This window comes from Scomber scombrus, chromosome 18 (genome assembly GCF_963691925.1).
Source record: "Scomber scombrus chromosome 18, fScoSco1.1, whole genome shotgun sequence".
Classification (NCBI taxonomy): Eukaryota; Metazoa; Chordata; class Actinopteri; order Scombriformes; family Scombridae; genus Scomber; species Scomber scombrus.
Window position 1 is genome coordinate 22,642,446 of NC_084987.1, and position 12,819 is coordinate 22,655,264.

The 12,819-nt window shown below is 42.6% G+C and overlaps 1 protein-coding gene across 1 annotated transcript; it reads right to left on the reverse strand.

Moving 5' to 3' along the window:
* Positions 1-6,784: 6,784 nt before the first annotated feature.
* On the reverse strand, positions 6,785-10,248 carry nfil3-6 (nuclear factor, interleukin 3 regulated, member 6). The gene is made up of 2 exons (XM_062438696.1): positions 9,992-10,248; positions 6,785-9,074 (listed from the first exon to the last, which is right to left on the reverse strand). Exon 2 carries the CDS (start codon positions 8,943-8,945, stop codon positions 7,707-7,709), a length of 1,239 nt encoding a protein of 412 aa, XP_062294680.1. The 5' UTR covers positions 8,946-9,074; positions 9,992-10,248; the 3' UTR covers positions 6,785-7,706.
* Positions 10,249-12,819: the final 2,571 nt, after the last annotated feature.

Sequence of the window (12,819 nt, forward strand, 5' to 3'; positions counted from 1 at the left end):
ACGGTCCTCTGGTGGCAGGTGGGCCTAGCACAATCACCGAAGAGTTGGAGAATGTTTGTTTTAGTTGCTATTCACTAATGAAGGGTGTTTGTGTATTTTATTGGATTTACGAGGGCCATGTTACCATGTTCTGCCGACTGTGTAGCCTTATATTGCTGTTACACACACTTACTAGCTGTAAATAGGTATCATGTCTTAGGCATACCATAAAGATGTTATGTTTGGTTTATGTTGGTGTGCTATATTTCTGACATAGTGGAAGAGGTGCTTTACATAAGTAAACCTCCCTTGTGTCCTCCTCAAGATCTGTAAAGTGGTACTCAGGATTGGAGATCAGACTCTGAAGACATATGTCATACTGGATGACAGTTGAAAATGCACCGTGCTTCTCCTCAGTGGCCCAGCAGTTAGGACTTAAAACTCAACCAGACCTGCCCCTGCGGAGGGCGAGCGAGAAGGCCAGCATAAGATCACGGCAGGATCGAGAGGCCATCAACTGCTTAGAAAAGATCAGTAGGTGGAGACAGAATGTTTCTACTGATCTGCCACTACTCTTCTCTGTGTCCAGAACTATGTCCCAAACTATGTGCATCAAGCATCAAAGGAGGCTGTGCTTCCCTAGCTCAGAAGCACTGAGAGGAGTCTTTCCAAAGCCCCAGAGCTACAGCTTACATGGTGGAGATACAGAGGTTGTCAAACTGGAGCCCGGTGTAGAAAACACACCAACAAGTCAGTACATCCCCCATCAGATGGGGGTACATACTGGGAAGCACCATGTAGTCTTCAATTGCTCTCTTCAGTTTCAGAGTGTCAAACTCAACAAACTTCTGTTCCATGGACCAGCACTGAGGTCCTATAAATTCCAAGCTGTTAGAGTAGAGTGCTTATCAAGTGTTAGCCAGTCAGTATGACCCCCTTGAGTTGCTGGTACCATACACTACATGAGCCAAGGTCCTCATCCAACACCTGTGGGGAAAAAAGAGACTGAGAGGAAACAGCCTTCTTCATGAACTATATCTGATGCATCTCAATTCACAACTGCCAGTGACCTCAGACCTGCAACCACTTAGTTATTACACAGGGCAGCTAACAATGCACTCACAGCTGAAGAGTATCATAAGGCCCAAACCGCCCCTCCTTCAATGAATAAGACTGCTTCCCCACAGACCGTGCCCAGCTGAAGTTTAAAAAAAATTGTGCTCAGCATGAAGCTCATCCACATAGGTGGCTGCCTATACCATAGTGCCCAGCTCAATCCAGAGGCCATCTATCCAGTCATACTTAATGCCAAACACCAAGGAACACAGCTGTTCATTAAGGACTTTGATGAGCAGTTACATCATCCCAACCTGGAAGACTCTTGGCAGAGATTCGTTGCCATTATTGGAACATGTTGCAGAAAGGCCATTTGATGATATCAGACAAGCTGCATTGAGTGTCAGAGATGGTGCAACAAACCCAACATCTCCAAGATGGCTGATTTACCTCCAGCAAGGTAATGCCTGCCTAAGCCAACCCTACAGTCTTGGACTGCCTTGGGCCCTACTCCATTAAAATAGGGCCAAGAAGTGAGAGATGGTGGGGAATATTATTCAAGTGAATGACTACTTGGGCAGTGCATCCTGTTTAGTCTTGATACAGACTCCTGTCTTATGGCTTTGAGGTGGTTTACAGATTGGAGAGGCAAGCCATTTGAATTGTTGTCTGATCAGCCAACCAATTTTAAAGGAGGTGAGCACGAAATACAAGAGGCATTTGTAGCCCTCATATCAGACCTTCAAGCCCAGCTTGCTCCCTATCAGATCCACTTGAGATTCAATCTGCCTAATGCCCCCTACTTTGGCAGCTGTTGGGAGTGAGATATTTGCTCAACAAAGCAAGCTTTGCAGGTAACCCTTGGAGCACAGCTAGTGACAGAGGTGGTGCTGAGGACTATCCTCATTGAAGTTGAAGGGATCCTCGACTCCAAGCCTTTAGGCTACACATCATCAGACTTTGCTGACGCCGATCCAATTACCCAAAACTCTCTAAGTGGATGGCCAGATGCATCCCTCTCATAGGTGGTGTATCCTGAATTGGAGTTTCTGGGCAGAAGAGGCTAGTAACACAGTCACCTCTTTTCTGACCATTTCTGGAAGAACTTCATTAAGTTTAACCTTCCCAGCATTCAGGCCTACCAAGAATCATGCACAGAGAAGTCAGACCTTGGTAAGGCTATCATGATCAAGGACCCTCAGTCCCCTCACTCACTTTGGCCAAACTCGTGGACTTGACAACAAAGTATGGTCTGCTGAAATCAAGGTGGGTGACTGTACGTACACACATCCAGTGGCTAGACTTATTCAGTTCTCTTCTTTGCTAGACTAATTGATAGAGTGCTGATCTTGTAACGACACTGGACTGCAATCCGTGATGAATCCCTGTGACTTACTGTCTGAAAACCAAAGGGCCTTTTATGGGATTGATTCAGATTTCCCCCGCAGCTGTTGAAAAAGCCCTTCTAGCAGCGACATTATCACCATAATGTTCCCCCTCAATCTCTCTCCCACCACCTGCTAGTGTGATTGTGTATGAAGTGCTTTAGCTGGTGTAAAGGGGCTCATGGTCATGTGTTCAACTAACTGTAGAGCCTCATATTAACTAATATTAACAGCTACTGTTACTTTGTTACTAGCTGTAAATAGGTATCATGTCTTAGGCATACCGTTAGAACGTTATGTTTGGTTTATGTTGGTTTACTATGTTATCGGTAGAATAGTAGACCAAACAGCCGCTCGTAGGTCCGCTCATTTTTTTAACAAGGAATGCACAACACCTGGAGCCAATATAGGGCAATTTTGTTGATGGACATTAATCCACTTTTAAAAGGGAACATGCTGTTTCAGCCTCAGATATGCTTGTTAGGCTTATTGTTTATCTGCTGTTTGCCAGTTGTATAACCTTGTGCAGTATAAATTCAAACATTTGAGAAAGCAATGTAGTTACATGTGCCTATTCTAATTTCATACATATATCCAACATGTTAATTCTGATTTATTATATTTAATTACATATGACCACAAAGTCATCAGACTGTTGTATAAGGACTGTGGTCTCTGTGGTTATGACAAGACAGCAATTGATGACATCGGTGTTATTCTTGGTGATAGCCTCCTGAGCTACTTTCTTTTTTGTCTGTGCTGTGTAGTTTCTTCCCACCTGGCATTTTGTTTTCTCAGGTTTGTAAATCATTGGTGTGTGAAGGAGGGGGGGGGCTTCTCCCTCTTTCTGAGTTACCACAGCAAATATTGTCACATTGACACTTTAGAGGAAACTTGTTGGCAAGGCTATAGACACTTTTGTCATTAGGGTTTTAAAATCTCTGTAAGTATTGTACCCAAGTATAGAAATTTGGGGTTAAATAGTAATAGAAGCTCATGCTGGCACTCACACTCTTTGACATTGTGTTGTTACAACAAGCAGAATCTACTTCCACCTTATTCACAGTGTTGAATAAGGGAGTTAAACTGCTCCTCTGGCCAGAATGCAACCATATTGTGTAACTGAAGTGCATGTTTTGATTCAGCTTGATCACAAGCAGGAATGTGTGTCATGCTGGCAGGCACGAAGCGTGGAGGAGACTTGCACAAAGAGCAGGGGAGTTAATCTATTTTGTTCATCTCACTCCTCTGGTTTAAACATTGTGCTTTTGGTAATTGAAGAGCAGTCCTTTGAAGAAGCTCAAACAGTTGAATGGCTATCTATCATGCTGGCATACATGGGACTGTATCAGAGAGAGACTCGCCCCAGGAGGGAGTAACAAATGTATTTGGATGAGACCAATCTGATTAGAGATTATTGTTGAAGGTCTAAACACAAAGCATGTTTGACAGGCTTTGCATCAGCGCAATGTGAAAGCTGCAGTTTGTGCTTTTTTTTATGATTTATAACACTGTGATTTTCTCTTCAGCATTTGCTCGCAGTCTGGATGTTCCATTTATTGCTTTTCATTCTACATACAACGTCAACTGCAAATATGCAGTTTGCATTGTCACTGAAGCAACTCCATGTGTCAGATAGCTATCTCCCTCCATTTTGCTCCAGACGCAGTGATGGTTAAAAGGATCTGCTCTCAGTAAATGTGCAGTATTGTCCACACAGTGATTTAAACTGACAAAGACTGTCAGAATGGATGCCTCGAAGGCTGACTTCTGCTGCGGATGTGTCCATTTTCTCCCTTTATCTTCAAAGCTTCACTATCTTTGCATGGGAGTAAAGGAGTATGTTTAAGTGTGAGTGTGTGTTTTTTTAATGATGTTTCCCATAAAGAAGTAAGCATGTTCTACAATGCACTAAGAACACATCTGTGTTCTTGGCGCATACAGTAATTGCAGCAGTTATTTTGCATAATTGCATTGTTTAATGTCCTTGAAGGATGTTAAGGACTTTTCACATTAGATACTACAGTAATTATCTGTTCCTGTGTTTGGACATGCCCTGGTTTTTTGAATACACTTAGAAACTGCCTGTCTCAATTATACTAGGTTTTTTCCCCCCCTGCTTGTTCTGCAGCCGATCAATGTCCACATTTTTGAAGTTACATTGATGCCAGGGGGCAGATATTTTTTTTGGTATGTTTTTGTCTTCAGTGCCTTTCAACCAGTATCCACACCTACCACACCTGCGTCCTGAGATGCTGCATTCTCAGAAGGTAACCCCAAATGTGGAGCCTCAAATTTGAACTAGCCTAAATATGAATACCATTCCTTTGCCCCTCCACTCCTCTTTGTTTCCCTCTTTGGTCGGAGGAGACAAACAGAGGCATTGGCCGTGAACTTGGATCCCCCTCCCCCATAAACACACACACACACTCACTCACTCTCTCTCTCTCACTCTCTCACTCTCTCTGTCTCTGCATCACTCCTTCTCTTTTTTGCACCCCATCCTTATCCCCACCCTAACACCACCCCCCCACCCCCCAACACACACACCCCCCTTCCAGCTATGTCTGTAAGCGTTCCCATGGCAACTGTCGCACTGCCTGCCTAGCAACAGGCTTTATCCTTTTACTGGATAAAAAAGGGGGAAAATGGGGGGGATGTGGGGGTTGCGGTTTTTATGGGTGCATGGATGTGGGTGAGGACGGTAGTGTAACAGCAGTGTGTTGCAGCAGCTTCATCAAATCAGAATCCTTTCTTCTCTCCGCTCCACACCTGCAGTGCCTGCCTCGCCTCTACCTTGTTACCTTCCCAGTTCACCACAGGCTTGTCCAATTTACTCAGAGGCAGACTGCAACTCTGTTTATAAAATGTTGCCTTTTTCGACTCTGTTTTGGGGAGGAATTGTAGCCAAAATTAGTGTTCATTTTTTCACATTTTTTGGAGAAGGTGGGAGTATGAACAGGTTGTCTAATTAGAGTTTAAGCCCACCAACACATGTAAAAAGCTAGAATAAATATTTCTTTATGCATAAACAGATAAGAGCATAAATTCTGCAGTGATAAAATGATGTTGACACGTGCCAAGCTGAATAAACATTTTTATTGCATCAAATGATTATTTTTCTCATTATTCAGCTGACATTTTCATATTTGAGCATCAGCGTCTGCACGTTTCCCCTGAATACACATGCACAGTTGCTAGATTTAAGTATCAGTCATCACCATGCCAACTAACTAGCTGACCTGCAAGAACATGGAATTCACTAATCCATAGCATGATTAATATCTTGTTGTAGATGATGAAAGAGATTCTGGGGCTTCACAGCGATGCAGAAGATACTGTCTTTGCTGCCCCCTGCTGACGCCAAAATGGTATGTTTTTTTTTCTTCTTTAAATTCATTTTTAAATACACGTGAGGGAAACAGATTTTGACTAGATACAAAAGTGTATTAAAATTCTGGTGCTGTTGTATGTAATGACAGACACATTACAAAAGAACCACAAGATGATTAAATAATTATCTTGGATAAATGTGATTGCATGTCTCTGTCAAGTTCACGCTATCCATTCTTCACTTCCATGAACTCCCCTCCAGCTGTTATAATTAAAGCCTTTTTGAAGATCTCTAATAGAAGTCGAACTGTTGTGTAATAGCAGGCACACCTACTGTCTCTGTCTCTGTCTGTCTGGATGTCAGGCTGCCTGCGGGCACTGCAGGAGAGAAGCCTGCCAAGTGCACAGCCCCACTCCTTGCCGCCTGCGTTTGTCAGCACATGCCAGTCAAACCATACCCTTCTCTTGTTCTCTTGCACTTACCATCTCATCTTCCAGCACATAATCTGTCGGTAGGAGAAATTATATCCACGCTCAAATGAATAATGTGACATTTCATGTATCTGCTTTAGATTTTCAGTTTGATTACTGTGTGTTTCTTGGAGACAACTCATGATATTTAGCTTTTAGGCTTTGTTGTGATGATGTGTAAAGGAGAACTCAAGTGATTTAGTATCGCATTCCCGTAAAGACTTAGAATAATGATTTGAAATTGAAGCAACTGAGGCTCAGATATCTTGACTTTTAGTCCCTAGTATGGGTCAAGTCCAAAAACAACTACATTTCCCATAATGCAGCTGGATAAAATCTCCGTCTCCTAAATGCTACATTTTTTTCAAACCCCACAGCTCTGGTTTGTAACGTAGGCTTTGCGTTAAATACATTTTTTAAGTCTTAAGCCCAAACTGAGTTCATGACATCAGTATGACAGGGTTATTCTTAGTCCACAAAAAGAACTGATCTCATGTGTAAAATTGGTAGTGTGCCCCTGTAAGCTTTCCCAGAATAATGATAAACTCGACATGAAGATGTTAGATCTGTCAAAGATTTATTTATTTCAAATATGAAAATGTACAGAGAGATATCAGACATTGAATTCTTGTCATCACCTCAGTACAGAAAACAGAACAGTAATAAAAACATATCCAACCTGGGCATGAACAGAGACAGAAAGGGGGATGTGAAACACTAAAAGAGTACAGTAGATGTTATAGTGTCTTTCCTAAAAGGAGCTCCTGACATGTAAATGAAATTCTCTCCTGACATATGACACATAACAAGTAACGATAAACAAGCTTGTGGAAGAAAACTGACTCAGAACAAACCTTTCTTTTAGCCTCTGAAACCAATGGAGGTTTTGACAGCTACTAATTTTATTTTAGCTTTCGCAGTCAGTGATTCTGTGTGTATTTACTGTCTGTCTGCGAGTGTTCACAGGTTTGAAACATGTGCAGTAAGTCATTCCACTCTAATAACAAATCTGCAAACACGTCCTCCGTTGGTTTGTGTTAACCTGCTGGCTTATTCCCAACTGACTAAAAATGCAGCTTCAGAACCACCAAACCCTGTTGTTTCAGATGATGTGATGTAAACAGTTTTATGTTGCGTGGTTTTAGTTGTCACAGTGTATGAAATAGAGACATTATTATACACTTAACACTATTACAGATAAGCCTCCCTATCTGAGAGACATTGATAGGAGCTGAGATTAAGTAGTGGTTAAAACCTAGACAGCAGGATATGAGATGAATGTGTATAGACATTTATTACAATATACAGTATTTGAAAAAAACAACAACACATTGTTAAAAGTTTGTCAGACTTGACAGTTGAGTCTTTGTGAACATTTGCTCCTGTGGCTGTGCTGTATTTAAAGGCTCATTCACAGTAAAACTGTGTCTGTCCTTAAAAGTCTAGACATCGGCAAACACTGACTGACTCAGCGTCCTGCCCTCAGTTGACGTTGGCCGTGAACTGCTCTGTGAAAAGCTTTTTCAGCTGAGCCACCTCCACACTCAGAGAGTTGAGCTGAGACTTCAGGAAACCGTTCTCATGCTGGTACTGGACCTCCGTTTGTCCTTGCGTAGGAGGCTGCAGGCTGTAGCTGGCTGCTGAGATGTTGTATTGAGGGGACTGTCTCCCCCTCCTGCCCTCTTCTCCCTCCAGCTGCTGGAGCCAGGGGCCAGTGTGCCCTGCTCCCACTTCACCTCCGGTCAGTCCTTGCCCTTTGAGGGCCTCTCTCTGACCTTCCCGTGCTGCTGTAGGTAGCAAGGGGCTTCGTCTGCTGTTGTCTCCTGCAGCATCGAACCCGTCCCCAGTGCCAGGAGTCTTGAAACGTAGCTTGTGAGGAAGATTTTTCATGCCCTCTGCAAGGTCCAACCTAGCTTCAGTGAGTACTGCACTGTGGTGGACGTCAGATGGGGAGTGGTGGAGGTCATAGCCCAGCTCCTCTGCTCTGTGTGGGGATGATTTCCCATGGTCGCTCAGCCGGTCTTCAAAGAAGACAGGGCTACCCACACTGGACCCACCTGGCGTGGAGAACCCTGAGTCCTCGGACAGGTTACCAGCATCCCTGGAGCTCCGCACACTCAACTGGCCTTTCTGGTTGCTGGGATGCAGGGCTGAGGAATTGGGGAGGCCTCCATCCCCCCTGTGGAGATAATAGTGGGGAGTCAAGCTTTGAGTGGTGTGTTGAGGAGCCGTGGTGAGTGGCAGGATAGAGGCATTGGAGGGGTCTTTGACTAGGCCAAAGCGGAACTTCAGAGCCAACAGCTCTGCCCTGAGACGTGCGTTCTCCTCCAGCAGAGCCAGCACACGGCTCTCCAGGACAATATCGTTCACACGCCGTTTCTCCCGGGAGCGTTTCGCCGCCTCATTGTTCTTCCTCCTCTTGTCCCAGTAGCCATCATCCTTCTTGTCAACAGGGATGAACTCACGCTTGCGCCGGATGCTGGAAGAAGGACTCTCTTTTCGTTTGACGGCAGAGCTGCGACCCAGCAGGGAGCGGGCCAACATGCTGCTGGAGGTCAGGATGGACACGGCTTCATCTGTGAAAGACATGGGCGATCCTGCTCCTCCTCCTCCTCCTCCTCCTCCACTGCCACCTGGAGTCACTGCTGCAGGCGACTGCAAGGTCTGGAGCACAGCCACATCCTGCTGCCCCCTCATCGGCTGGGACTGCTCCTCAAACATCACGCCTGCTACACTCACTCAGTGCCTGAACGAGTCTGTCCTTGTTGCTGAGAGCAGATGGAACCGCTGTGTGGTGCTGGACGCCTGTTAGATGTTCTCTGAGATGCAATGATGCAGCAACAGTGCCGCCTAGTGATCGAAGTGAAGAAGAGAAGAGGGATTTAGCGGTTATGCAAGAGCCATTACAACACAATATTATGTAACCCCATTACATCTCTCCAATAAAACTGGAGCGACTTGTACCATAACCTTGCAAGCCTCATTATACGTTCAATGGAACACTGCGTGTTGTAAACACAAAACTAGGCAGCCATGCCATACTTTGTTTTACATTTAATTAGAATGTGACATTGACCCACAAATATTTTAACCCACATACATATTTAACATTCACAGGTTTATAATTCGGGAGCGTTTCTTGACACTCTTTAAATCTTATCAGTCATCTTTATTAAACCCAAGTAAGTACGATCGGCTTCCGGTCTGACCGTTTTACATGCTTCATCAGCATTGACCCACATGTCTCACCGGAACACTCTTATCTCCTGACGGATTCTTATAACGAGCTGACCTGACTTCACTGGTTTACCTCACAGCCGGCAGCGCTACTGGCGATTTAATGAACACATGTAAGCGTACAGGTAATTGAAAGTTTTTCAGAAAAAGTTGCAACTTCTGTTCCAGTACACCTCATGTATATAGATAAAAGTAAATAGCAGCCGTTTGTACTGTAAAATACAATATAAGCAATAATAGGCACATTAGGGTGACAAGGCATAAAAGACTGCAGCTTGAACATAGGTCACATCAGATGAGTTTTAGTTATAAATAATTTCATATATTCTTTAATATGTAGACTATTCGTAATAAATGTCATCAGAAAATATGCGTTATTCTAATACATCGCGTTCAATGTTGTTGGGTTATTCCGCGAGAAAAGCTCCATTGCCCGTAAAACAAAAATGAAAAAAGAAAAATAAAGTTTTAGTAAAGCTAACATAAAGAAACATCTATTTTAAAAGAATAGTAGCTACCAATAATAGTACCTTTTGAGAATGTTCAATGTTGTCCGTCGGTGAGCATGAGTCCTCCGCCTCTTACACGTCTTGTCGGGTTCAGGAAGAAGCGTCTTTGTGTGTCTCCCTCTCTCTCTGGTTTAATACTGCAGATCAGCGCTGTTACTTAATATTATCATCTGTGTGGCGCACCTCCACTCTGCTCCACTTGGAATGCCGCAGCTCCTATTTGTAACGTTGAGTTCAGCTCAGGACGGTCCCTATCCTCACATGAACCAGCGGGGCCCTGTTTGTGTGCCTGTGTGTGTGTGTGTGTGTGTGTGTGTGTGTATATTTAGTGTGTGTGTGTGTGTGTGCGTGCGTGTGTGTGTGTGTGTGTGTGTGTGTGTGTGTGTGTGTGTGTGTGTGTTTCTCTAAGCCCGCCTCCCCCCTGTGACACCCCACCTCCCCCTCCTCGCTCCGCCATCCAAAGGAAAGCTCCTATCGGCTTTCACATACCAGATCAAGCATCATCATCACCACCATCATCATCACCATCATCTGACCTGGTTCGCCCCGCCCCCCTCTGACAGGATAATCCCTCCATAACAATTAAGCAATGTTACCAGCAGCTGTATAACACACAGGGCATGCAGTGTTTTCAGTGGGAGATGTGATTATAGGACTTTATATATTCTTAACCCTGATGTTTTGATTCCTGCAGACTCCTTTTAAGGAAGGACCGCAATGACAGCTGTAAAATATCTTTTATCTTTTAGTTTGAAATTTATCTTGAAATTTCAGGATTTTTACAAACTTTATGAGAATTGCTCGTAAACATGATTTTGAAGTGAGGGCATGCTTCAGAGGTCATATCACTTCTGGTGTCTTTGTTCAGGCTCTCAGAAAAAAGTGAATAAATACAATTCATTTTCATATGCTCTATATCTACATTATATCTATAAGTCTTGTATGCCTATATATATATATATATATATATATATATATATATATATATATATATATATATATATATATATATATATTATTATAGTATTATCTTAAATTAAACTTTTTTTTAACAGTTTTTTTGTTAAAAGGTCTAACATGGTGTTAGATCCCCAAACATGTGTGCCCTCAGTATGTAGAATGTCACATTTTACATTTCTTAGTCTGTGAATGACTTGAATAAAATGCTTATGTTTTTTTTTCATGTAAAGTCTATTAACTGTAGTCCATATGTAAAACATGAAACTTTCATGAAACATGCAAATTTCTTCAAATTTCATGAAAATGTTTTTATTTGGTGTAATACAGCACTTTTAGCTAATTTCAATATTTTATCACCTTCATCAAATGTGCAAGCTCAGTCTGTGGAAAACGAAAGGGTCAACACTTCAATATTTTTGTACATAATTATGTTTTTAAAGGTCGGAAGAAAAAATTGTTGATTTTGGTTCTACTACAACAGTCGGGTCCAAAACAATAAGGAAGTAACATATGAGGAAGTAAACTAATTTCCCCCTTTCATGGAAATTTGCGCCATTCAATATTAACTAAAGCAAGCGCTGAATTATTAGCTAATTTTGTGGGCATGCCTTGTAGTGACCTTGAAATAACATTGAGTTTTATGAACTTTATTTATATTGTGGTGAAATTATGCATATTCTTATAACGTTGCGTTTGATTAAAATACCACAAACGTGTTGCACTGTACTTGGTTGTCAAGCAATATTTTGACATTATAGGAAACACGTTATTTTGGTTTTTGGCCTACAGGTAGATAAAAAGATTAATACACTTTTGTAATTATTTAGTAAATATACTGTACAGCCAGCTGCCACTGAAGTATAAAGACTGTAAACTGGCAGAAACAGCTAGCCTGGTTCTGTCCAAAGGTAACAGCACCTCTAAAGCTCACTAATTAATACATCATATCATCATTTGTTTGATCTGTACAAAAAGCAAAGTGTAAAAACAACATGATGTGGTTTCAGGTGCGATCATTTCTTAAAGTCTCCTCTGGTTGCCTTACAACCTCAAAGTGATGACAAGACTTCAAGTGAATAAGCATATTTCTCAAAAATGGAAAACTACTCCTTTAATGGGATCTCGGGGGTAGCAGCTAAACATTGCACACATGGAAGAAGGTGAGAAAGTGGCCAGAAGGGGCCCAACAGTAAATATTTGCCCTGGGGCCTCCTAACATTCTAATTCAGGCGTGCATGGCAAAAACAGGTTTTAGGAGTTTTGAAGAATGTGGAAGTATGATAGTGTCCATTTCAAACACTGACTCATTTCCCTGAATATAATGAGAACCATACTTCACTTTCCTTTCCAAGAACCCTCATAAGATTTTACAGATATATCATTGACTTTCTAGGAACTTAGAGGTGAAGCCAGATAATCGCTACCCGAATCTGCCTTAAACCCTGCAAAATCATGTCCTGCATCATACCTAAACACATATCTACATACAGACTGCTCTGTAGCACACAGCGCACAGCACATAATGTTAACAACATTCACAAGAACTCCCAGCACTGTTATTTCCAAACAGTTTAACTTTTGTCTGTTGGTTTTGACAGCACCTCCATGGTTACAGATGTCAAGGGTCCAAATTTGAGTCGGATCCAGAGCATTACACAACATCTGACTCATTGTTACCACATTGCGTGATTGGTCCTCCATAACACCTTTTGATTAGGGATGATTAGTGTGTGTGTGTGTATGTGTGTGTGTGTGTGTGTGTGTGTGTGTGTTTGTGCGTGTTTGTTGATAGCCTGCTGGCACTTACACCTGTATGTCGGTCAGCAGGCAACACATGGTTTTGTGTAAAGATAATCGGAGCAGAATGAGGGCTTCGGCCGAGAGCCTCA

Excerpts from the sequence above, each read along its gene's own strand:
- nfil3-6 (XM_062438696.1), bottom strand. The coding sequence starts at position 8,945 with ATGTTTGAGGAGCAGTCCCAGCCGATGAGGGGGCAGCAGGATGTGGCT.